The sequence below is a fragment of the Balaenoptera physalus genome (genome assembly GCF_965194825.1).
Source record: "Balaenoptera physalus genome assembly, chromosome: 6".
Taxonomy (NCBI): domain Eukaryota; kingdom Metazoa; phylum Chordata; class Mammalia; order Artiodactyla; family Balaenopteridae; genus Balaenoptera; species Balaenoptera physalus.
This window is the reverse complement of record NC_138885.1, coordinates 111,433,891-111,461,233: the sequence shown is the minus strand read 5'-3', so window position 1 is coordinate 111,461,233 and position 27,343 is coordinate 111,433,891. Positions and strand designations below refer to the sequence as shown.

The following is a 27,343-nucleotide window of genomic DNA, read 5'->3' as shown; positions in this document are numbered from 1 at the left end:
ACAAATATTTACCAAAGGCATCTATGGGCAGCACACTGTTCCAGGCTTGATTATCAAGATACTGAAGAGTATACAGAGGCTACCTGTCCAGTCATTCCTATAGCATTGAACTCTCAAGTGTCTCAATATGTATAATCAATACAAGTATAGTAAGATTAGAAATGCAATAACTATTCTCTGATTACAAAATCCAAAACCAATACTTCAAAACTTTCAAAATGTCACAGTCTTACTGGATGGAATGTTTGGCATGATCCTCCGTATTTTCATCAATTAATAAGTACACCTTGGACAATAATTTAAGTTGAACCTCATGAATTCCACTTTGTAGCAACACGTTTAATATAACAGTAGTGTCTTCAAGTCAGAAATTTGGTGTTTTTGGATGGATGGATGGATGGCTGGCTAGATGGAAGGATAGATGAGTGAATTAATAGCTAAGAATGCCTGGCAATGTTCTAGTTGCTTAAAAATTGCATCTTTAAAAATAATTCAGTGTTTTCCAGTTTGTTAAACAATAACTATGACTCAGAAGAAAATTGTGATTTCTGTCCTTTCCATGGACTAAACATGCAACTTCAAGGAAGCCATTATGATGCCAGTTCCATCTGATTGTTGTGAGGATCAAATGAGCTAACTGAAATGAATTATGTAGCACCCTGCCTAATACATGTTAAACAGCATATTTTAAACTGCCTTTAAAGTGAAATACTATGTGCAGAAAAGCAAAAATTCAAATGATACAAAAAGCTATACAATGCAAAATACGTTTCTTTTGGCCAAGTTTTCCCGCTATTATTACTACTATTATTAGAGATCTCCAAGCAAAAATAACATCTCCCTGTTGATTAAGAAGGGAGAGGTTTACAGACTAGGAGATAACATCCTTTGAGTCAGAACCAAGTGAAATAACACATGTATTCTGGTTCAATTCCAGCATGAGTGATTAACATTCTCCAACTTCAAATAATTTTTATTATTAGCCAACACTTGTCCATCCCCAATAATACACATGTTGCATACAGGCCACAGAATGAGGCAGCCTCTCTTGGCATGTTCACAATCTGTGCATACTTTCCACTGAGGGTTTCCCTTTCTTTTTGATTGCTATTCCATAGCTTTTCAACTCCCACTACTTTCAACCCTGGGATGTTTGCCGACACTGAGTGCCAAGTAGTTCCCAAAAAACCAAAAAAATATAAGCACCTGTAGAATCCCAGGGAAGGAAAGAGGTAAAGTACATTTTAAACATATTTATTAACGGTTTTAATGTTTGTGAAGAGATTTATATTTATTTCTTTTAACTTTGAGGCTGGGATTAATACACGTATTCCTCATTATTTCTCACAAAGTCTTGTTGATAAGCAGGAGGAAGAGGGCTATTCTGCAATTTTGTCTCCCAGTCTGTGTAAGTGGGATCCAGGACACAAGAACGACTCAGCCCTAAAGTGCAGTCCTGAGTCCCTCAAGAACTCAGGCCCTCCTGCCTTTTTGCCGCCTTCTTCCAGTAGAAGGAAGGGGTGGGGGGAGCGGGAAACAATTCAAACCCTCTTTGTAAGGGGCGGGGCCGGGGCGGAGCCTCCCGGCGGGCATTAGAAGCAGGTGACCCAGGCTGGGCGGGAGAGGCCAGTCAGCCCGAGGCCGTGACTCCACTGCGGCCAGCGCCGCCGCCGCCGCCGCCGCGCGCAGTTCAATACCCGCCGGAGGTGGGCCAAAGGGTGCTAGAGCGCGGGGGAGGAGCGGAGCCCGGCTCGTCCCGGGAGAACCGCCACCGCCCCCAGGAGTCCGCTGGAGCGCGGATACCCCTGCAGGGGAGGAGAAGAGCGGCGGGCGGGACGCGGCGGCGGGCGCGCACCATGCAGTCCTGTGAACACACACTGGCAGCGATGGGGGAAAATAAGTGTCCCTGGACTTTGGACTAGATTACAGCCAGATATTCCAAAAGCATCGAGACACTGCCCTCTGCGGCCTCTGAAAACAAATGAGACCCATAACACCCTTGCATAAGCTTTTAAAACATGGATCAGTGTAGCAAAAGGAAAGCTGTTTCCCCCCCGCCTCACCTCAATATATTTTTCTCTTCCTCCTCTTCTGAGAAAGCCTATATAGTGATGAGCACACACTTTACTGTTAGAGAATTCTGTTTGCTTTTCTAATCTGTTGAACCATTCCCTCATTTATATATTAAAGTCTATGTATTGATGAATACACACGTACACACACCACGCATACATACTTTACTGTTAAAAATTCTGTTTGCTTTCCTAATCTATTTAACCATTCATTCAAGAAGAGTGTGAGGCCATTACTGGGGAAGGGGGTGACAGTGCATTGGCCAGCAGAATACCAGTGACCAGGACTGAGTGGGGACTAAATTTAAGAAGCTAAAATGGCAAAAACAATTAAAATTTGAGGATGTCTCCCTAGAAAAACAGCAAGTGTAGGGATTTGCGCTTCATTTATACCAAAGTTGGAAAAGTCAGATTTAAGCCCAGGTCAGTTTTTACATTATGGATATTAAGTAAACAAGTGTATAGTTTCCATAGTGTATTTAAGCACTTTGCTGGTGGAAAGAAGCCTGGTGTTATAGTTTTCATGGACTTTCAGAAGCTATTCACGTTTATAAAAATGCACTGCTCTTACACACTCATCCTCTGAATCAAAATTTCAGTATATTCGACAAAACCTTGTACACAGAGCTACAGAACTTTTTGCACATCTAATTCCTCTACTTGTTCAGAAGCTTCTTAGAACCTTGAAATAGATCCCCTGCCTGAGGGCCAGTTCCTCTCTTGTTTTTCAAATGAGGAACTTTTCTGATCACCTTGACCTCTTCCCTCAGTTAACATTTCTTCCCAGAAAGTACAAAGATTATTCTGCTGCCTTAGGTCATTGTGACTAATTTGGGTTTTTCCTCTTCCTTTTTTTTTTTTTTTTGTGGAGGAGTGTAAAGATGATGCAGAATGTATCTAAAAGTTGTGGGATGATGTGGTTGAAGTGATTTAATTCTTCCTGTTAAAACAACTATTTTTCATTTTGGCAACATACCAAACCTAAAAAGAACAACCAATTTACTTTAAAAAAAAAAAAAAAAGACAGTTAAGACAAAGGATACTAAGCCAAGGAAAGGCAATACAGGTAATGCATTTGGAGGTCTAGGTCCAGGCCAACTCTCAGAGCTGCCTCTGTTTTCAGCCTCTGTTCTCACCGCTGCTCTCCCCCTCCCTTCCCTCAAAGATGAAGCCCACCTGCTTCCCTCAAGTCTTACCTCAGCCACCCCTCCCGCTACCCAGGGCAGAGAAGCCCATCTATTTATGGTCGCCCCCTATTTCCATCTCATATGCTGTTTTCTTCTGATTTTTATTTTTATTAGGCAAACAATCCACACTCATGAAAACAATTATAAACTGGAAGGTTGTGGGGTGATTTAGCAGCTTCTTCACAGCCAGCTCTGTGATTTTAGTGAGGATTTAAGGCCCAGTTTAGTTTCACATGTACAGCTTTTGGGCTGTCCCTTTCATGGTTCAATTGTAAGCAACGTCTCCCATCACAGATTAGGGGGTAAAGATTTAGAAGGAACTAATATGTGACCTCTCAGTAAATCAGTTGATAAGACTTAGGAAGTCATTTTAATTTATATTATTAACCTCACACTTTGAAGTTGTCTAAATTGGCTGAAAATAAGTATTCTTGGTGCCTTATTGGTTTATCCTTGCAAACCTTTGTCATGTTTTCTCGTAGTCATTTCCAGTGATAAGCCTGTGTGTGTATTGTGTGTAATTGTGAGCAATGTACAAGCTTAAATAACGTGCTGACACCACTGTTTCCAAGTGGGTATTCATTAGGCCGTTTCCTCCTGGGCTAGGGCTGCACTAATCCCGACACCGGCTGCCAGGAGAAAACCTCATGGAGCCCACACCGCACCTTAATAACAGCATCCGCGACCTGCAGTCTCAAGTACAGAATGGGAACCCCAGAGCTAGGAAATGTAGTTGTATATTTTAATGAACTGCTACCCCTGCTAAAGAGGCTTCTTTCACTTTTGTGCTCTACAGAAAGACCAAGGGGGGTAGGAGGGACAAAGCCTTGAATAACTGCTTTCTAACACCGAATGTGGCCAACAGGACAGAGAACATCACAAATCTAGGCAGGTGTGAGGTACAGTGGCTGAGGATTTCCTGCTCCCCCTGCATGCCCTCTCTTGCCTCCAAAGTCCGATCAAGGGATCCTGGGAAAGAAATACGCCTGGGTCGAGGAGGGTGGTTTTGAAAGAAAAAGCTACCAAGACATTAAAGCAGGGTGAATGAAGGGTAGGCAGGATGAAAGTAACTAAGTAACCTGGCTCAGAACTCTCAAAAGCTTCTAGCAGCTTGATGACAATTACAGGATTTATTTCAGTCTGTGGTACATCATTTGAAGACAATATTACTTCATGTTGTTACAAACTGTATGTATAGCGTGTATGTGTTGTGGGTGTGTATATAAATAATATATATTATATATATGAGAGATTTAGTGACTTTTGATACGGGTTTGGTGCAGGTGAATTTATTACTGAGCCAAGTGAGGCACATACTGAGTCAGTAGTTCGAGTCCAGGGCATTCAGTACTTTTCCTGATTTCCATGTGTGTATAGTGCCTGTCCCATGCGGTATTGTTAGTGTCATGTCAAATCCAGAACTCACAAAGCAGAGCCAGCGATATTTTATTTGTAGACAATCAACTAGAATCTATAAAATTATTACTGGCAGATGATTATAATTCCGGATCCCTAACACTAGCAAAAGGAAACCCAGAGCATCTTGATAAGAAGTTTTCTGTTTTTGTTTTGTTCCTGGAAGTCAGTAGAATAGCAGTTGTATGTGGTTATATTAGTGCCAAGATACTTAATTTGCTGACCTTATTATTTCAGAAAAAAAAAATTGTATGTATTATACTTGTGGGAAGTTAAAATAATGCTTTGAGATTTTTATCAAATATGGAGAGTAGTTATTTATGAAAAACAAAGAAATGTCTATTTTTGTTTCTTTGTTCCCAATTAATGTAGCTAAATTTTAAAGTGCATTAAAGCAATGGTAAAGCAAATAAGATGCTGTACAAGTAGTTTTCTCATGCTTTCATGGAGAGACACTGTTTTCTAAGAGTATCTGAAGGAGGTATGTGCATTCTAACTTCATGATCAGATTTCTCGGATGTACTTTGAATATAAGTGGCAACGTTTTTATTGATAATAAAATCAAAGAAATTCCAATCACCAGAAGGAGAACTAATGAAAACATGTTTTACCTGAATGAATATACTTCATAGGTTTCTCCTGCTGATCCTGTGATTGTTTCATGATTCACTTGAAGAAATGAAGGAAAATACACATAAGAACAGAGACATTACCTGAGATTGTGTTCTATTTTATCAACCCTCCATCTATACTCTGTACTGAAGCAATTTGGATAGAAGTGCTGCTGTTGTTGTGTGTGTCTGGTTTGCAGTCAGAAACTCCCAAAACTTCATCATTCAGCAGTTAGATCCACAACTTTGTATTAAGGTCTAAATACAAGTCAGGGAACCCAGCTAAGATAAGAGGATATATGGTTCTCCCTCTGTATTTGTGGGTCATTGGTTCCAGTAGTCTCCCTCCCCCCCGTGCCACCCCATACCAAAATCCATGGATGCTCAAGTCCCTTATAGAAAACGGTGCAGTATTTACATATAACCTACGCACAATCCTCCCATCTTCCCCCGCACCCTCCTTTATACTTTAAGTCATGTCTAGATTACTTATAACACCAAATACAAATCCTAAGTAAGTAGTTGTAAATATAATGCAAATGGTTGGTGGTGTGCAGCAAATTCAAGTTTTGCTTTCTGTAACTTTCTGAAATTTTTTTCCCTAAGTATTTTCAGTCCATGGTTGGTTGAATCCACTGATGCAGAACCTGTGGATACGGAGGGCCAACTGTCAATTGATTTAGAGTTGGCACTTCCCTGACAATCTGGACAGATGCTTAGTAAACCTGAGATAATTAATTTAGCATCAAAGTGAGTACTATGAGCATTATTAGATTGGTACATGTTAGGGCATTTGGGAGAACAGAGAATACAGCAGTTGAGCTGGATCCTGGTGCAAGAGCCACTGTGCCTTACCCGTCCAGGTCTCTAGTTGGCACATCTTCCCAATGCTTTCTCATTGTTCATTCCCCCCAGTGGAAAAGGGGGGCACTGTTGGACTTAGGAAGTTGGAGAAATAGGTAATAATGCTTCTTTTAGTGATTTAGTTACAGAGCTCTTACGTGCAACAGAATGAGAGGAAGTAGAATGGTTCTGTGCATAGATTTGGGAGCTAGACTGATTAGGGATTCAACTCCCAGCTCCATCATTCATGGGCTGTTGATCCTGAACAAATTACTTAAGCTCTTAGTACTTCGTTTGTGTACTGCATCTTATACTTTCTCATCTGTGAAAGGGGGATAATGATAGTACTTATATTTTAGGGTTGAGAGGATCTAAAAGATGAAATCAGGTTAAGGTAAGTAAAACAAGGAGGAAGCAGCCATTCAGGCATGGAATGGAAAGGGAATTGAAAGACTAGTTTTCAAATTTGTGTCTGCATAAGAATCATTTGGGCTTCCTATTAGAAATGTAGATTCCCAGGCTTCAGCTCCAGGAATTGAGATGAATTTGGGATCCAAGAATTAGGTCTTTTTGTTCTGTTTTAGTAAACTTTTAGAATGATTTTAGGTTTACAGAAAAGTTGCAAAGATATATCCGTTTTGCCCTAATATTAACATATTATCATAGCACATTTGTTAAACTAAGAAGTCAACATTAACGCACTACTGTTAACTCCAGACTTCATTTGGATTTCACCAGATTTTCCACTGATGTTCTTTATCTGTTCTAGGATTCCGCGTTGCATTTAGAGAAGCTTCATTTCTTACAGGGACTTTCAGCCCATGAGAGGCAGGTGGTCTGGAGACCACATCTTGAGAAACACTAGGACATGTCAAGGGCTGAGGAAGGTCAAATTGCCCCATCCTCACCACCATCCTGGTGGTGGGGGTGTTGGATATAGAAATTTGATTTGAAGAGTTGGGATGGAATCCTCTCCCTTAGATGAGAGGGGTTACCTTAAGAAGTGAGGCATCTATTCCTAATGCCAGATGAAATGAGTTTTGGAGTTTGGAAGGTGGGGTTGCTGCCTAGCCTGAGGAGATACATCTAGGGATGTGGGCAGATCAGGGGAGTGAGTGCAGCAAATTGGGAACAACTACTTTGTGGGAACACAGGAGGGCTCAAGTAGTTGATTAAAGGGGATTACAAGGGGCCAGTTAGCCCGTGAGCCATAGAAATCCTGTATTTCCTGGAACCTGGTGATAGTGTTTTAGAAATGGCTCATAGTAGTAACCAACATCAAGCACTGCCACATTGGACACGAGCAGAGAGTCAAAGGGTGAAGCTGAGATGACCTTGTTGAGAGAGGGCAGTGGGAGGTGGACAAAACACTGATGCCCTGCGTTTGGAAGAGTCGGTTCCCACAGTGAGGAGATAAAGGGCCACCATCTGGGGAGCTAGAAGTAAAGGTCAGTAGAATTGAGAACGGTAAGATGAAGGAATAGATGTTGTAAGAAAAAGCTAGCAGAGTAATTTGAGGTCTTGAAGTAGAGATCGACATATTCTTGAGGACCTTAGGTTCTGAGGCTGTCACTGACTTTCTCTAATCACATTCAAATTATTTAGCTGCCCTCACAGCAGTTAAGTAATCACCTAACCTGTTCCTTTTTTTTTTTTTTTTTTTCTTTAAAGAACATTCACCTCTTTTCATTTGACTCTGGATTTCTCTTAATTTCTATACTACTTCACTTTCCTGGTTCTTTCTGCATGTTAGCGATCCTAAACCATAAACTGGTATTCATAACATTTCTTTCACATGAAGTACATGTTATCTCATCTGCCAAACCCATTTAAAACGGACTAGTGGAAATTGCCTCAGAAGCCAAACAGATTGCACCTGTGTACAAGGGACCAGGTGTCTCTGAAGGGCTCCTAGATCTTTTGTATTCTTGCTGGCACGGTGTCAGGCTGGCCAGGCTGGTGAGTGGCTAACAGTTAAGATTTTAGGTGATCTAATCCTTAACTTGATAGATGCTGGGTGTAATCTACAGATTCTGCATAGAAATTAGCACTTACCCCTGGGAGAGCCCCTACCAGCTGTCAAGTGCTTTACCAAATAGCTCTATACTCAAGAATGCGGCTTCTGGGTGAGGGAACAGTCGTAGTCATTTTACATGTGGTTAGAGAGAAGTCTTGGGTGATGAAAGATTTTAGCTAACCTACACGCTATAGGTAAACATTTCCAAAAACATTGCATAACCTGAATACAGAGTGAATTGTTTTCCAGTAAATACTGGCTTCAGCACTTTTCAAAAATCAAGGAATGGTATATTTTATAGAATGGGAAAACTAAGAAATGAAATTTGACCTGTTGTAAAACTAGGATTTAGTGCTGTTGAATTTCAAGAATGGGCATACAGGGTACATTAGGAGTAAATGTGAAAGCATAGGGTCATGATGGAATCTGATACAGGGTGGAAAAAATTTCTCTTAACCAGAAACACTGGGCCCTAAGAAGTTGTCTTAGGGTCAACCACATGAATTTAACATACAAAAATGGCAATTTAATTTGGTTCAAACATACATTTCAAACTTTTGTCTTTTCCTTGTAAAGAATAAAGTTCAGTTCACGGTATACCAGAGTTAAAATTGCACAGATGTCAGTATTCCAATAGAGAAAAATAATTTTTCTTAAAAAGCGAAAAAATAAAATTTGAGTTCAGGTAGTCAGATATTCTTTTATAGTCTTACTACTTTAGGGAACAAACCCTTCCTCGGTATAAAAATCTGGAAAAACATGCCATAGTTGCCACCCTATTAATAACTAGTTTCCATGCCCCATATTTGTTGGAGAACCTACTTTGTGATGTTTAAATTTTTACCTTAAGTTGCCTCAATTTCCCATTTATTAAAATGGCTGTATTGCCTCTAGAATTAAAGCTGAAGGGGAAAAGCAATTTTTAGCGATTCCCCTTATTCTACCAACTTGTTCTTGAAGCTACAGTCATGCCCAATGTTCCTACCCCCAATTTTTTTTTTTTCAAACCTTCGACCACTCGAGATATGTCAGCATTTCTGCTTAGTAACTGGCATATTACTACGCGGTGCAAACTATTGATATAAACAGTGACTTGTGATCGATTTTTTTTCCCTTCTGTACTAAATCAGATCATTTCTCCTCATCAGCAACTTAACAAGAACAAAGTTAAAGATGTGACCTTAGGAAGGTAACTAAGGTGGAGGAAATACTACGGCAATACTATCAGGACTGATGGAATATTGCTCAAGTGCAGTGGCTAGGGTCTAAAAGAAACTTGAGAGATCTGGTATATTTCCAACTGAATGTTAAGTGAAATAGCATGTTAAAGTCAAATTACGTGGCTTGTTTAAAAGTCACCCTCTTAACAGCAACCACAATTCTACTGCTTCCTGTTCTTCCATTTTCTTTCCTGTTCAATTGCTTGAAACCCTCAAACAACAAGTTCTGATTCTACAGTATTCCTGTAATTCCTTTCTCTGTGGATTTACCTACTTTTATCTTTCAATGTGCATTTCCATCTTGGCACCATAACAAACAATTCAAAAATGCCATCTAATGCATTATGCCACTGAGCACTGTAGCCAGTGATTTTAAGTGGACTAGATTATCTTCAGGTTGAAAAGAGCGTAAGCTGAAGAAATAAATGTCTACATCTTAACTAAAGGCAGGGGTCAAAACAACTTATGAATGGTTAGTTGGAAAATGCTTTAAGGCCCGACTATCAGAGCTGACTGAAAACATTTGAGTTAGGCAGAGTTGTAATGTTATGTGAACAGTGAGAAGTGTTACAAACACAGTAGCCATATATTTTAATTAAAACAGAGTTTATTAGCTTTTCTTTTAATATAAACATGAGGAAGAAAAACCACATAAGTTGTAGCATTCTTTTCAAAATAAAACTGCAATCAGTACTTGAATTTCCAAGCTCCAAACTCCATAAACAATATTTTTTGAGGTGGTAGATTGTAGTATTTTATATACCATAATTTATCATTTATGTCTCTGTCCCTTAAAAATGATGGAACCTGCAGCACTCAGTATAATGTGAAGCCTTGCTATAAAGAGAGAAAGTACTTCTGGCCCAGAAATGCTTTGTTTACAGGCAAAATTCCTAGGATTACATTTGAGAAGGTAGGAGGAGAAAGATTTCACATAGTTGAGAACACTTTTTTTTTTTTTTTTTTTTTAATATTTCAAGTTTAGGTGACATCGTTACCAATCTCCAAAAAGACTGATTACTGGACCTCCCTGCCTTTTAAAGCCTGAGGTAAGGGTTCCTAAGGTTTATATGTTTCCTCTTACATAGAACTTGAAGTGAGACACCTACAGCCAGGTTAACACACAGGATAGAAAAGCTGTTTCGTATCACTTACTCTCCTGTCACTACTACTAGGGTCCAGTTCTTTTCAATTTATTACATGTGAATTAACACTGTTGTTCATAATTCCTTCACCAAATCTAGAAAAAAGAAACTTAGGTGATCAAGCAGGTAAGCAGCCCAGCCTTGCAAAGGACTATTTTAAAAAGAGGAGGGGAGGTATCCCCTCAAGTCTTAGTGCAATTTTAAGCTTTGATACTTGTAGAAGTATAAATGCCACAAACTTACGAAACATCATTTGAAAGTTTAATCGAATTTCTTCTAAACTCATTTAGTTTTGTAAATTTTAAACGTTAAGCGTTTATTGTTTTATTTTTTATTTTTTAAAATTTATGTATTTATTTATTTATGGCTGTGTTGGGTCTTCGTTTCTGTGCGAGGGCTTTCTCTAGTTGTGGCAAGCGGGGGCCACTCTTCATCGCGGTGCGCGGGCCTCTCATTATCGCGGCCTCTCTTGTTGCGGAGCACAGGCTCCAGACGCGCAGGCTCAGTAATTGTGGCTCACGGGCCTTCCCAAGCCAGGGCTCGAACCTGTGTCCCCAACAAGAGAGCCTGCGACAGTGAGAGGCCCGCGCACCGCGATGAAGAGTGGCCCCCGCTTGCCACAACTAGAGAAAGCCCTCACACAGAAACGACCCAACACGCCATTAAATAAATTAATTCATTTAAAAAAATAAAAAATAAAAAAATAAAAGCTTAATGTTTAAAATGTACAAAAGTAAATGAGTTTAGAAGAAATTCGATTAAAGTTTCAAGTGATGTTTTGCCAGTCTAGCATTTATACTTCTGCGACACTGTTCTGGAGTATCCAAGCACACTATATTAAAGCTTAAAATTGTTCTAAGACTTTTGGGACACCTTCTATTTCATCACCGGCTTGTTAATTACTGGACCACCATGTTGGCTGGAATTATGAAAATATCCTTTAACACAAGTACATAACAAAGAGGAAAATCATCACAAAATCAGAAGCACCATTATAGTTAACAAGAAATGCAGCACGGACCCAATAGAAGGAAATAACCTACTTTCTCTGTTTATGATCGCAAACATGCTAATATGCTAATAAGTACTGCCTGCAAAGAATTTGGATGACATGTGTTATTCAGCAGCTTTTTGGTTTAAATTGATTGCCAATAATGACTAGCAGCTTCAATGATATAGTAGGGAGGAAGAACCCTGCAAAACCTAACGATGCTACAACAGTCTGTTCCGAAGTTTGGCTTTATGAGTTGTTAGGAGTCCCATGTTTTTTTTTTGTTTTTTTTTTTGTGTTTTTTTTCTTTTTTGTTTTTTTTTGTTTTTTTTTCTTTTTTGTTTTTTTTTTGTTTTTTTGTTTTTTTTTCTTTTTTTGTTTTTTTACTTTTTTTTTTTTTTGGAGTCCCATTTTTTGATGGTAATACTGCACTGATTCTAAAGGAATATGCAGCAGTATGGGACAGTGAGGTAAGAAAAACATAGAAGTTATATAGCTAGTGTCTTTAAAGTCTAAAAATTTAAACTCTTAATTAAAAAACCTCACATAGCTCACAGCTATCAGATATCTGTGCGTGGATTGGGAGCAGATATCTGTGTGTGGATTGGGAGCTTTTAGCTTTGGAGTGGTTTTTGTAACTCTGTTTACAATAAAAAGGACAGAAGAGCGTGTTACATTGACGAGGTCCCGTTCTTTCCTATGAGCATAATCTTCGCTTGTCCATGAGTCTCTTGAATTCAATGTCTTTCTTTAAGGTGAAAATACTAACTTTGCTGGTTTCTGAGCAGGAGAGGTGATATTTCTCCAGTCTTTGTTTCGAGGGGTTTATGATGTTACAACCCCTCACTTCTCCCTTAAGAGAGGATGGCATTGGAGCGCCGAATACCAATGAAATGATCAGCGCTGAAAGACCTTCTCATAGCAGCTCTACACACGTCTTTGTATTTGTCGTCACACAATCTGGAAATGGCCTAGGAAAGTCAATCAGGTAGAACATAGGTATAATTAGGGGGGAAAAAAATGTTCGGACCTTAAAAAAACAAAAAAAGCATCATTGATAAGCCACACATCTCCATTCGTTTAGATAAGTTCATAGTTACTGCTACTTTGGATAGCTGATATCTACACTAACTGACAGTTCCCTAAGGTAATAACCTTTAAGGGCTATGATTAGATTGCTGGGGCAAGGGGTAACTTGCCCTAATAACTTAGAGTTACTTAAAAATTGGGTTCCTAATGATAGGCTCCTAATAGCAATATCATCTGTTACCTACACACGTGATCCTTAAACGTAATGGACATACACTTGGGCAAAATCAGTGTTTACTCAGCTATTCAACTTCTCTTCAGTTTTCATTAGTTATTACATACTCTAAGAAAATTTTAATCAGGTAGGTATGTGCTGAAGGTAGGAGAGGTCTACTGACAAGCGCTGAAAGGTGCTATTTCACTTGCACATAAATTATGGTAGAAAAACATCTTATTCTAAAGTACCACCAAGGTACCACAGAAAGTATCAATTTTAAATGTGTTCATTTCAGTTGTGAATTTTGCTGTATACCCACCAAAAATCATAAGCCATAAGTATTACGTTGTTCCATGTACGTTACCATTTATATTAAAAACTCATGTACTTTCTACATCCAGTATCTGAATCCACATTATACCTTCCAAGTATAGGTCTCTCAGGTTAGCCACGGATGCTTTGTCTAATAAACTCATGGGACTGAACTGTGATACACACACACACACACACACACACACATACACACACACACACACACACGAACTGCAAGCTGAGTAAAAAACAGTTAAGAGGGAATTCCCTGCTGGCGCAGTGGTTAAGAATCCGCCTGCCAATGCAGGGGACACGGATTTGGGCCCTGGTCCGGGAAGATCCCACATGCCGAGGAGCAACTAAGCCCGTGCGCCACAACTACTGACCCTGCGCTCTAGAGCCCGTGCTCTGCAACAAGGGCAGCCACTGCAATGAGAAGCCTGCGCACCGCAATGAAGAGCAGCCCCCGCCCGCCGCAGCTAGAGAAAGCCCGCGTGCAGCAGCGAAGACCCAATGCAGCCATAAATAAATAAATACATTTATTTATTTATTAAAAATATCAAGACAGTAGAAATAGTCCAAAACATCAATTATTAAAAAAAAAACAGACAGTTAAGAGTGGTAAGTAGATTCTGTAGGTACATCTGATTAGGGATACAATTTTAAGAAATTATTCATGTATGGTTATATGTAAGTGTAGAGGTTCAAATGGAAAACCATTAAGAACAGATTAAATATGATTGAAAGTATTCTGAATTATGGTTACAGAAGAGACAATTTTTTTTTTTATAATGTGGGATCCCTGTATAAACCATAAAAGACACAGGAAATATGATGCCAACGGGTCAATAAGCTCTTCAAACTGTTAACAGCTTTCCATTTTCCTAATCACTGCTTAATATAATTTAGCTACAGGTGTGGCTTCGGTGGCTGACAGAAAACCCCAGTTAGTGATTTCACAGCCTTACCTCTAAGTTCTGTGCTCTTTCTTTGCTAAGAGGAGTGAATAGAACATTCAGGTTGTTGTCATCTGCTAAGGAGCGAAGGTCAAAGTAGTATTTGGCATACACACTGAAAGGAACATTAATATTAAACTGAAGTAGCTCCACGAAGTGCCTTTCCATCTCATTCCTGGGGGAGGAGGAGAAGACAAAACCAACACAGGACAATTTTAGTCAACTGGGCTATCTTCAAAAATACCATTCTGAGCTACTAGGATGGCTCTAAATACTGTTTTGAAACCAATAATGGCTACCCAGCTGGATTAATACCCTAATGTGCAAACAAGGTACAGCTATTTGTGGTCCTTTCTGCGTCCCAGCACTTTGAGTCTGGGACAAGGGGGAAGAGGTCATGGCCCTCTTATGCACTCATGCTGCTGACTCAGGGGCTCATTCTTCAGAGTTCCATTAGTGCAGCTGTACGATTCATGCTCCACACTCACTCACGAGGCCCCGCTCTAGTGATCAGTTGAAAGGAATGATGTATGCTGTTTATTAGCTCTGAAGAACTTGCAGACATTTTCACCGGGCTGGTGACAGGAAGGGGCTTACTGAAGTAGAGACGAGCCAACAAAAGGAGTGGGCACATCACCACGGCAACAAATGGATCCATCGAGAGCCACTGCTATTATCTCTGAGGGGGGAAAACTCTTGAGGCAACAAGGATTCATCTCAAGTAAATAAATAAATAAGCTACATTCGATGGGAAAGGGAATCCCCCCACCCCCACCCCCACCCCGTGCATGGGGCTGTGTCAAAGGGCATAATGCAAGTTTCTGTTCACCTTAAAACCTTACTAGGGTGAGTTGTCGTCACCATGACAGGACAGGATGCACTTTTTAAGCTTAGGAAGGCAGTAAGATTATGTCTCAGCTAGACTAAACCCACTTTACGATACGACCTCTGATAGAGCAGTTGTTGCCCCCGGTGTTAGGAGAGCAGCCCAGAATGTTCAGACCTACCGCCCCTTGCCAGGACAGACTGCACACGCCCACAGAGGGCGAATTCAATGAAGTGGGAAAGTAGAGTGCTGGGAGCAGGCTTCTGCTATATGACCATATCCAGCCATTTGCTTGCCAAATGTTTAAGTAAATAAATATAAAGTTAGAGTAAATCTTACCACTTTTCACAGCAATCACTTTAGAGAGTTGATTAGATAAAAATGATAAATACCCAAACAAACATGCAAGTGGCTTATTTTACAATACATTTGGTTTCTTGGTTTTCAAGTGTTAATATTTTATCCATTGGATAAATCAACAAATGCTCCATGTTCTCCTGTATGGAGAGCAGAGTATGAGCAGAAATGAGGTTTCTCATTTGTTGAACTTTAAACCTAACTGAACCTACTTCCAAAATTAATTTCCTGTTCATACGGCCAGAAGTCTATAGAAATGTAAATCAGATAATGTTTTGATAATCAGCTAATCAGGACTTAATTTACTACAGGAATAAATGCACTTCACTATCCCTTTTATATTTTCTCCACTAATACATTTTAATTGTGTGGAAATACAGTACTTCATAGGATTAACATGTCTATTAATAGAGCTTTAATCACTGAAGAAAAGCATTATGCCTACAGAATATGCATCTTCTGTGTTTTTTGCTGTTTGTAAATGGCTAGGTGGCTGAAGAGCCTACCACTTACAGGCGCAGCAAACTGTCTGAACAGCAGCTGCTCAGTTTAACTTACTCTTTTGAAGGGAAATATATATTTAACAAGACACAGAGATGTTAGAAAGTTTTAAGGAAAAGCTGATAGACAGCAATTTTTCAATTCAGACTCAAAATGAGACCATTACAAATAGTAGTCAACAGCAGAGGGATGAAACAAATGTGTATTAAACACTTTGTTGTAATGCTTTCCAACTCCCAAAGATCATAAACAAAAGCAGCCTATTATAAACATAACTCCTGGTGATTCTCCGTTCTACACAGAAAAGCGTTGTTTAGAATTAGTTTCTTCATAGCTGGACAGTGCCGCCAATGCTCCTGGGCTCAATGTCTATGAACACCCACACGTTTCCCTGCATGTTCTCGGATGCTGTACCTGGAACCAGAGCCCCAGTCAGCTCAGCTGCAGATTCTGAGAAAATTTCAGCTGCCATCATGGCAGGGATGGTGTTCACGATTACAAATTTTCCTTCCTTCAAGGGACCAGTTCAAAGACTGATGATAGTGTTGGTCAACGTCACTTTAGTTTCTGCAACTTCCAAAAGTACTTCTATTCATTTCAAATTCATTACCTGCTGTTCCACTGTTTGCTAAGATTGCTACCAGCAATATCACCACGACCACCTGGTTTACATGATCACCAAAGTGGGCATTTTCACCAAAAGCCACTTTGACAGCTACTGACAGTCACTGGTCCCTTCTCTTAGTCACAGCTTTCCTCGCTTCAGCTGTAAATATGCACTTTGGTAATTGTGAATTATCTAGGGTAAGGGGCAAAGGTAACAAAAACAAACTCTTGCCCCTGCCTGCCATCTTGATCGGCCGCTGCTGTCCAATATAATCAAGAGGTGTCCTTTCACATTTTCCTGAATGCCACCCACAAAGACAGGTTCACTGTCAAGCGGGCACTTCGAGAGTCTGCTGGAATTACCTCTCTGGCTCATCCTGCTTCCCACCCTTGGGGCCCTTCACCAGAGCCAGATTGGAAGCCTGGCGTTTCATGCCAATGTGAGCGTGCCATCTGTGAGGAGAACCTGCCTAGTTAACTCAAGGCCCCACAAAGTGCCGCTGTGTTTGCTGAGTGCCCTGGGTGAGGCCCCAGGGATGCTTCCCGGACGACCTGAGAGGTAGGTGTTTCCTAGCTCAGCAGACTTTAGGGGAGGAGACAGGAACACAGGGATCTGAAACCTTTATATGTGGCTACCTGTACATCATAGTTTCTGTAACAACAGAACCTCAGATAAAAAGGAGAAAAAGACCAGCAAAAGCAAATACACAATGTGTGACTCAGGTTGAAATTATAACCTGTCAGTAGTCTAGAGGCCCTAAGACCTTAACAGTGGCCACTTGCTTCAAAGACCAGGCATGTGCCCCTTAAAAATGGACTGGACCTGGTAGACAGCTTTAAGAAAGCTGTCAAGTTACTTACTGTACCATGTTGCTCTGGTAGTGAGCTTGTAAAATGTTTGGCAAAAACCACCAGAAAAATAATTTCAATTTCTCAAGCAGAATATTACAACAATAACACATCAAGACCTACCAATGAATGAGGGGAAATACAAATTGTTATACTACAGCTAGATAGAAAGAAGGCTGTAATTTTATGTCTATTTCAGCTCTCTGCACAAGGTAACCTTTCTTAAAATGTAACATTTCTTAAAAATGTAAACTTTATGAGAGCAAATGAGGTATTGGAAAATGGTTAGAAAGTTCACGGTAACCTTACAAACTCACATGTCCTCAACTGTAACGTCCTTGAGGATCTGGCAGTCGTCCACATTCCATACAGCCCGATCGTCCCAAAACTCGGAGGCAAGAAGAATGGCTCCCAAAACAATTCTTTTCCAGTTAGTGGGGCAAATGTCGATCTCAGCATAAGTTAAAAGCCTTTCTAAGTAAACCTGCAAAAGTAGAGCACTGATCTTTGATTTTCGTTCAGTTTAAGTGCTGTGATAAGAATTGTTAGGAATGACAGATTTCATCTCTTTTTGACACCCCTTTTATTCCTAGGTTCTACAAAGACTTTGCTCAGCCAAGCCAAGGCCAGAGGCCAGGTCACAGTTGTAAGTCAGATATTTCTGTGAGTCTGATATTTCTACTCTGCCCGTGTGAATTTCCAACCCAATTTTGGTCACAGGAATGAAAGGACATCTCAGCAAAGGGCATTCTAAAGACACGCATTGTATTATTACCTTCCCACTTGTCAAGGGCAGCACATACAGCCCAGTGTCGACTTCAACTGTTCAGTAAATGCTTGAGTGCCTATCACGTGCAATGTTAACTACAAGACTGGTGGTGGTTGCATGGCGATTTTACATAACGCTTGAGTGTGTAAAATTCTGGTAAGACTGAGCACATCTTTACCTTCTCTTCAGAGTCAGTCACCAGTCCTTTTGTGGCATGAACTTGAAGATAAAAACTGGTGGTCAAGAGAGCCTCCCAGTGGCTGCTGCGTGGCACAGCAGGACAGGCAGTACAAAGGGGCTTTACAACTGTCAAGTATTCCCATATTTTAGTGCCTTTTGAAGGAACACACATGCATACAAAGGGTAGTCCTTTTCATAGCCCCAATTTTTCACATCTCCATTATCATTTCATTATTCATTTCTGTCTTACATAATCTGCAGCTTAGTCAATTCTTTTGGTTTTAAGGTGGGAAGACCTGCCTGTGTCTGTATCCCTGGGGCTCCTCTAAACCTGCCGGTTTGTGAGATGATTTCACGGTTTCTTTTACATGTATCAAATGTCTACCCTACAAAGAACTGGATGGAGTTAACAGCTGAGCAAAGATTAGAGAGGTAAGCTGTGATTTGTTGTTACCTCTGTAGAAGAGTGTATATGCCATTTGACAAAAAGAAAAATGTCCAGTTTGAAAGAGTCTGTTTACTCTCTGAAGGGTTATCAGATTGACAGCTCAGATTCGCCCATGCCCTCCAAACTCTACTGTGTTTTCAAACACGGGTATTGAGATTATATGTTCTTAGTGAAATTCGGCTCCCATTCCCCAAAGAACTCAGCACTCTCTAGTACCCTAAGAACGACTCTCCCCGCAAGGTTCAACTCTCTACTTTATGGGACTCATCAGAGGCACTGAAACGACACTGGCAATCTCTCAACTTCCTCTCACCTTTGTACTGGCAAACTTGGTACACGTGCTGATATTCATTTATCCCACTTGCCCTCCTGTCTCGGAGGAAGCGCGATTTCTTTCTTTTCACTGAAGCTAACTCTCCTATGAATGAAGTTGATCCCACCTCACTTCTGCAGAGCACTGTGCCCACAGTTAGTCTCCTTTTGAACAACTTCTCCCTCTCTGTCAGAGGCTTCCTCCAGTGTGAATGCTTCCATGTCCCCAGCCTGTCCCCCACTGCCCCTAGACGGCGTCCTCAGGCCTGAGGCCAGCTCCTCATCTCCCATCCTCTCCTTAACCCACTTCAGTCAGCCTCCTGCTGCTACCACTCTACAGAGACTACTCTTGCCGTGGTCACCGGTGCCTTCACACAAACAACCCAGAGCTCTTCGTCCCAGAGCTCCACTCCCCAGGCCTTCCCTCATAAATGAAAGAGCACTGCCACACGCCCAGTCGCTGAGACCAAAAACCTGCACTTGAGTGTATCCTGCTCCAATCTGTTAGGACTTCTTGTTATCTCTACCTTCACTGGTACCCTGACCGCTTTTCTGTCTGTCACTTCTGACTTGTATCGCTGCCACTGCCTAACTTCTCTGCCTCCCAACAGACTACAGTCTGTTCTCCCCAAAGCAGCCAGGAGAGCCTCTTAAATTAAGAGTACTTTATGCGCCTGCTCCAGATCTGCCAGAGGCTTCCCATCAAACAAATACCTTCTTCCCGTGGCCTGCAAGTTACGAGGCCCTGTGCGGTACGGCCTTGTCCTTCCGTGACCTCATCACCTATGCTCTTTCCCTCATTCCCCGCTCGGATCACAATGGCCACCTTGCTTTTCCTTGAACACACAGAACAAGTTCCTGTCTCAGAGCCTTGCACTTGTCCCCTCTGCCCGTAATGCCAGCGTACCTGATCTTCCTCAGTTCAGCCAGGTCCTGGGTTCAAACATTACCTCTTTAAAGAGGCTCTTCCTGAGCTTTCTAGTAAGCCCCTCTAATCACTTTATCCCTTTACCTTGCTTTCTCTTCATGGTTTTTACCACCACTTGAAATAGTCATCTTTTAAAAAACACTCATTAAAAAAAAACACTTATACTTTGCTATACACCTGAAACTAACACAACACTGTAAATCAACTGTACTCCGATAAAAAAAAAAAAAAAAAAAAAATTTACGTCTTCCACACTTGCTCCATAAAGGCGAGAACTTTATTTATCCAACTTGTTCTCTCCTCCACCCCCCACATGTAGAAAAGTGACACAGAGTAGGTATTCAGTGACATGGTATTTATGACATGAGCAACTTCTTGGTAGCATTTAGCGTTTGGACCATACTCTCCTTCTTGAACCTCTCCTGGTGTCTCTTAGGGTTCTCTGCTGGGTTTCCTACCACTGTAGCCACTCCTCTGGGGATCTGTCCCTTAAGTGCTGACAGTCTCTAGTAGGATCTATCTTCTACCCACTTTTTATTTTACATACTTTCTCTGCATTTTAACAGCTACACTTAATTCCCTCCCTCTAGCTCAGATTCATGCTCCAATCCCATATATTCAAATGATTACTAGACACTGCCATTCTGCTGTCTCGCAGGTACATCAAGCTTAACTTGGCTACAAAGAAATGCCCCTCTTCCAACCCAAATACTCTCCTTCCTGCATTTCCTAGCTCTCCATATGCAAGCACCATTCCTGCCTCTCTCAAGCATGTGCTAAGCACTCCAAGTGGCCTGTAGCGCCAAGAAAAGGCCTGTGTCTGATCCAGTACCCACTGAGGGGTCTCTTTTCAAAAGGACAAGCCTCCTGTCCTAAATTCTGCCTTGATAGGAGCAGGCAGTGAGTGGCCTAAGTATTCCTTCCCTGCAGACCACGCAGCTGACTTTCCCCCCTACAGGTTTGCTATAGGGAGGAGTAAAACAATCCCAACTACCTCTCACTTGAATATGATTTATTATTCAAATGATAAAATCTTACCATAGGAATTAGGAATGGATGACAAAAAGGTCCTTACACAGCTGTAGCTTAGCAGGCTAACTAGAGTAAAGCCTTCTGAAGTCCTACTGGCACCCTAGTCCTGGGCAACTTCACATGCAGGCAATAAGAGGACAGCAGGGATGGTTAACACCATTATCCATTATCCAAGGAACAGAGAACTGAGGGCAGTAGTTCTCAGTCAGGACACACATCAGAACTGCCTAGGCAGTGCAGTCTGGGACTCAGCTTCAAACTGCCCGGAACCTGTTTCTGCCTGTGGACCAGAGCGCTCAGTGATTGCCCCGCCCCACCACCACCACACGCGTCGTCTGTGTGTGCGTGTGTGCACTGTGCGTGCGTGTGTCCCCTCAGGTGTGGAAGGAGAAACCAGAAATCTCTCCTGCTGCCTTTAATAGCAATTGTTTTGTCATGAGAAAAGCAATGGCAACGTTTTAAATCATAATGATGATTAAAGCTCAAATGTGTATACTTTACTTTCTTTTGATAGGTTTCTCTGAATAAAGTTCTAATGATCGTTTCAGGAACCTACTTTCATTTGGGAAAAACAGGACCATACCATGTGTACAAGACAGAAATTTCTACAGATGCTTTATGAAAGAAAAAATATCTTACCAAAGTTACTACTGCACCTTCAGCAGTTAGCTGTGCGGCACTAGAAAGAGTATGAACAAATCCGTAAATGAATTTGTGTTCAGGATCATGCTCGAAGTATTCCTCTGGAATCTTTTCTCGCTGAAGGGAGAAAAAATGCAATTTAAGTATCCACGGAAGAAAAATACTTAAAAGTACCCTTAAGATAGCAGTCTTCACACTTGGGCCCACGTGCCCCTTAAAATAATTCTGATTGGGTGACATGTCTTGTAGTCTTTTAAATCTAAACAATGGGATCCTAAAATACCACAGTGATCCAGTACTCACCACCATTCATTAAAGAAAAATACAGGCACAACCGCAGAAAATTTATGTATTTCCACGTTCCTCCCCACAGAATTCTAACCAAATGTAAACTATTGGGTTGGCCAAAAAGTTCATTTGGTTTTAAGTAAAAATAAAAGACACAGTTTTCATTTTCACCAAGCATTTTATTGAACAATATATTCACTAACCAAACAAACTTTTTGGCCAACCCAATACTTTTAGGCTCAAAAGTCTTGCTGATCACCATATGTCATACTTTTCTGTAGTCAACTTTGAAAACACATTTCCAGTGTCCTGTAACCATAAGGCTCTAAGAATGTGCTGTCCTGTACAGCAGTCGCCAGCCACGTGTGGCCACAGAGCACCCGGAGAAGTGAATTTTAAAACTTTGTCATTTTAATTCGTTTAAAATGTAAACAGTTTTCTAATTTTCTTCTTAGAGGCCTTATCATATTAGGTTTATTTACAAATATTTATATTGTTTGATGCTATGGAACATCATCCTTTAAAAAGATACATTTTCTGTTACTTGGGTATGTTTACTTACCTGCTCACTATTCACACAAAGTGCAACTCGGTTCATATCCATCAACCCCTTATACAACACGCCTTCGGGAAAATGACTAGACACAACATGGCGTGGGGAAGAAGACTTAAAGGAAGATGAATTTGACTTCGAGCTGGAGGAAGTAATTTTCTTCTAGTAATTAATTTCAAAGCAAATCAGCATGAAATAAACACAACTGTATAAGAGAAAAATACCACTTCAATAAAACTGACACTTACTGTGAGTGGATGTAATCTCTCATCAAAAATATCCAAGGATCTATCTGCAACTCTATAAAATAAGAATGTGCATTTAAAAAATTAATTCAGGACTTACTATCTTAGTAAAATATCGGCTAGGAGTAGAGAGAGGGGTAGAGGAAGCTTAACCTTCAACGAAGCAAACAGTTTTATAAATTCTTCTCCTGGATTCCACCCTTAGAAAGGTTTCCTGACCTATTTTTACTCAGCACATCAAGTTCTGTGAAACCTTTTCTACAACAACCAGCCAGAGTTGCCTCTATAAGCACTGACCCTCCCTAACAGGCAATGCTAGTAAACCAATATATTTTCACCCCTCTAACCTCACACTGGAATATGCAAGAACATTTTATGAAGCAGTGGTGGTGGGCAATAAATTCTTCTCACTTCAATCAATGTGAATATGAGATTCATGGTTTTTTCCCGTTTTTTTCTCTTTAGTTCTTTATATCCTTATTGTGTATTTCTTCTTGTCTCTTTTAAATAGTTTGAGTTAAAAATGTAATTGTCTTTTTATTTTAAAAGAAACCAGGCTTTTTAATTTAAAATTTCACCACACTAATACACTGCGCTCATTTGAACAGCGGTTCTCTAAATGTGGTCTGCAGGCCTCTGGGATTCTCCCCTATCCCCTCCTTCAGGAGGCCCAAGAGGTCAAAACTGCTTTTATAAGAATACTAAGACACTACCTGCCCTTCACATTGTGTGACATTTGCTATGGATGTATAAAAGCAAAAGTGGGTAAAACTGCTGGTTTCTGAGCATGAATCAAGGCAGTGGTACCAAACTGAATTAGAAGTCATTCAATTATTCACTGCCACTTGCAGTTAAAAAATCTGCTTGAAGAACATCCTTGATAAAAGAGTAAAAATTAATAGTGTTCTTAAACCTTGGTCCTTCTTTTTAATATTCTGAATAAGTGGAAAGTATGCATTAAGCACTTTTACATACTGAAATATGGCTGTGTTAAGGAAAAGCACTTGTGACTTGGCGGTAAGTCATTTTTTTCATAGAACACCATCTTTATTTGAAACACTTTTTTCATCGAACACCATCGTTATTTGAATGTACAACTGACACAGTCATTCTTTCAAAAATGAACAAAGTGAGCCTGTCACTTCAAGGAAAATAACTCTAAAGTTATTTGTTGCCAATGATAAAATTCAAGCCATCAAGCTAAAAATATCAGGAGTTTTGGAAAACTTCTACCTTCGATTGTGAACTTGACAACTTCTCAACACTTAAAAGACTTTTCTGGTAAGACTGGTGGTGATACTAACAAAAGTGAGTTTTTGACACTGTCTAAAGAAATGTGAACCAATACTTTCCAAATGACCAATGTATAATATTATAAAGTCAGGTACAGGTAAAAAGATCTACTCAGTATGCATGACAGATCAATGGGTATTAATTTAACATAGTATTTATTACAAGTTCATTGATATGATTTAGAATTCCATTTTAACTAATTTAAGAAACTAGCACATGCAGACTTTTGGTACAGTATCAAAGAATATACCAAATTATCTGAAGGCTTTAAAAATACACCTTTTTCCAACTATATATCTGCAAGCGGCTGGATCTTCTTCATATTGTTTCTTCAAAACAAATGACTGAAGACAGAATAGATATGAGAATCAGCTGTCTTCTATTGAGGAGATACTTTTCTCTCAATATTTTTTGTTGTGGAAAATAGTTATTTTTCATTAAAAAAAATGATTTATGTTGAACACTGGGGTTCCCAATCAGGGGTGATTTCGTCCCCCAGGGGACTTCTGGCCATGGCTGGAGACAGTTTTGGTTGTCGTAATGTGGAGGGAAGAAGGTGCTACTGGCATCTAGTGAGTAGAGGCCAAGGGTGCTGCTATATATCCTATAACACACAGGACGACACCCCACAACAAAGCATTATCTAGCTCAAAATTTCAGTAGTGCTAAGGCACACCCTGTTTTAATATACAATGAATTTAATTTTTTAAATTCTCAATTTCAATTTCTAATACAGTAAATTATCAATATAACCCATATAAACAAATACTCTTTGGGATGCTCAGTAACCTAAGAATTAAGGGTCCTAAGAGAAAAATAAATGATTCACTTCTATATTGTAATAAAAGCACTCTAATAATAAAAGCTTATGCCAGTAACATCTATAGTTATTACCTAACACTAAACTTGATACCTTGTAAATTAATTAGCTGGAATAACAAGATAGGTTTCAAAAGAGCTCACCTGTTCTTGATGTGGTAATATATTGCTAAGGTCATACTGTGGAGGAAAAAAAATACATTGTCATCACTGATTTTTATCATATCAGGCCTGAAGACATTTTTAAAAAGGGGTTAGCAAGGAGGGAAGACCTTCCAGAGGCCCAGTGGCCCCGAAATCCTCGAATTCAGAACAGTACCACATGGGTGCTTTCCCCCTTGTTTTAGGTTCTTCAGCTTTTAGCAAAATTAGGAGACCCAAAATGCTAGATATGCTGTTAGAAGGCATGTTTTGGTTGATTATTATAATATATAAATTATTACATATGTCCCCTGTCATTTGTCCTTCTACCCACAAAACCTTCTGTCCTGTACAAGTTATATCTATCTATACACATGCTTAAATTTAAGCCATATAGTAGTTTGTGTGTGGGGGTGTGTGTGTGTGTGTGTGGTTGTTTTGTTAGCCCCTGCATTTCAGTTGATTTAGTTCGCTATCCACCTACCCATCCGTTTTCCATTATTTCCCTAAAAGTAAATAATAAAAGTGCTCTATACCAAAATGATTTCAAATCACTTTTACATAATTATTAGAAAATTTAATAGCAAAATTTTATAGCCACAAAACTGATGATAGGTCTAGCTATCCTGAAATAAGCAGTGCTAATAAGACAGCATAATACTACACAGTATCCTATTAATGACAGGTATTTCCAAATTATTTTAAATAAAGTATTAACGAACAGATAGATACAAGTCCTTAGGTAGTCTTTTTTAAGTTACTATATTCCTAAGTTATTCACAGATGTTGTATATTAGGCAACAAAGGGGTTCTCTGGTTAAGTTATATGCTCCCCTTTGTTCTCAGTGTCTAAAATGAAACTCAAAATAATTGAGGGAAGGCAAATCTGAATTTTAGAATAGGTCTATAGAATCTTAGCACTTGTATAAAGGCCTGTAACACCGTTAGCATCAAAGATGGATACTTCTATAGTGCTTCCAAGTTTCATCTTCAAATTGATTTTAAAATCACAGCATTAGAAGTTTTATGATGGAAAGGACCACTGAACCGTAGATGACATTTAATTAAACCACCCATTTTACAGATAAGGGAACCAAGGCTTAAAACTGACTTACCTAAGGTCCCACTAATTATCAGAAGCAGTTCTCTTTCTCCTGCCCTCTAACCAAATAGTGGCTCCCAAGCTCAGCTGCACACTGGGATCATCTGAGAAGCTTTAAAAACTGCCTGGCTTCTGCTTCAAGATGTTCTGATTTAACCGGCACTGGGTATGACTTGGGCATCAGGACTGTTTTTAAAGATCCCCAGATGACTGCAGCGTGCAGCAAAGTTTAGGGATGAATGAGTTAGGGTTAAGATCGGAGAATCACTCGGGATGCTTTTGTCCATATAATCATGCTTCACATCATTCCCCATCTTGTCAACAGGTGTGTGTGCGTGGGTGAGAGAGAGACAGACAGACAGACAGACACACAGACACTGTGTCTTGGAGGCGGGGGCAGGCGGGTGGACTTTGTGCATCCAGAAACATATATCTTGAAAAGTTGCATAAGTGATTCTAATAAGGCTCATCTACCCCACTGAGAACAGCTACCCCACTGAAAACTAACCCCATGATAAACATTTTCAAAATCATTCCTAAAAGCCAATTGGCCCTATTAATTTTCTCAGTAAACCTTTATTTCACCAATAATGAATGTGATGAATGATCATTTCTAAAACTTCATGAGAGCAAATTAAAATTTACTGTACTTCCAAAAATTAGACTAGGTCGGGAAAAAAAAGGATGAAACCTTCTTGTCTGAGCAAGGTAAATCTTTTTTTTTTTTTTTAATTTTATTTAATTTTACTTAATTTGGGATGCATGGGGTCTTTGTTACTGCGCGCGGGCTTTCTCTAGTTGCCAAGAGCGGGGGCTGCTCTTTGTCGTGGTGCGCGGCCTTCTCACTGTGGTGGCTTCTCTTGTTGCACGGCACGGGCTCTAGGTGCGTGGGCTTCAGTAGTTGCACACGGGCTCAGTAGTTGTGGCTCGCGGGCTCTACGGCACAGGCTCAGTAGTTGTGGCGCACGGGTTTAATTGCTCTGCGGCATGTGGGATCTTCCCAGACCAGGGCTCGAACCTGTGTCACCTGCGTTGGCAGGCAGATTCTTAAACCACTACACCACCAGGGAAGTCCCTGAGCAAGGTTTACTTTCAAAGTACTTTTGAATTATATACTGGACATCAGACTCTTTTGAATTCAAAAGAAGCTGCGACTCTAGCCAAAGTAGAGTGGTTTTTGTACCCACAGATTCAGTGTCTTGGCTGAAGAAAAACATTGAGTGATTATGTGATAAGTGCCCAAACTCAGGACTTTAGAGATGGGGCTCAGTTTTTGCTGAAACATGACTTGACTGCAACTATTATTGTAAGCAAGAGAGGAAAGTTACATTATTATGACTGTGAACTTGCTGTCTTTAATTAAAGTAGAAGTTACTGAGAATTTAAATAGCTAAAAAAAAAGCTGGCACATTAAAAACCAATTAAAAATACAATTA

General features: G+C 40.1%; 1 protein-coding gene across 1 annotated transcript in view; it reads right to left on the bottom strand.

The window, feature by feature from the left end:
* Positions 1 to 11,553: 11,553 nt before the first annotated feature.
* The window catches only part of LOC309662872 (cyclin-Y-like protein 1), a gene marked incomplete at its 5' end in the record, with an annotated part of 34,331 nt that continues 18,541 nt past the window's right edge, over positions 11,554 to 27,343 (bottom strand). Inside the window, 6 exons of the mRNA XM_082466070.1 lie at positions 11,554 to 12,473; positions 14,029 to 14,191; positions 17,473 to 17,639; positions 21,464 to 21,583; positions 22,556 to 22,607; positions 24,809 to 24,844. Coding sequence (XP_082322196.1) covers positions 12,357 to 12,473; positions 14,029 to 14,191; positions 17,473 to 17,639; positions 21,464 to 21,583; positions 22,556 to 22,607; positions 24,809 to 24,844 — 655 coding nt within the window. The 3' untranslated portion in view covers positions 11,554 to 12,356. The remainder of the gene's footprint in view (positions 12,474 to 14,028; positions 14,192 to 17,472; positions 17,640 to 21,463; positions 21,584 to 22,555; positions 22,608 to 24,808; positions 24,845 to 27,343) is intronic.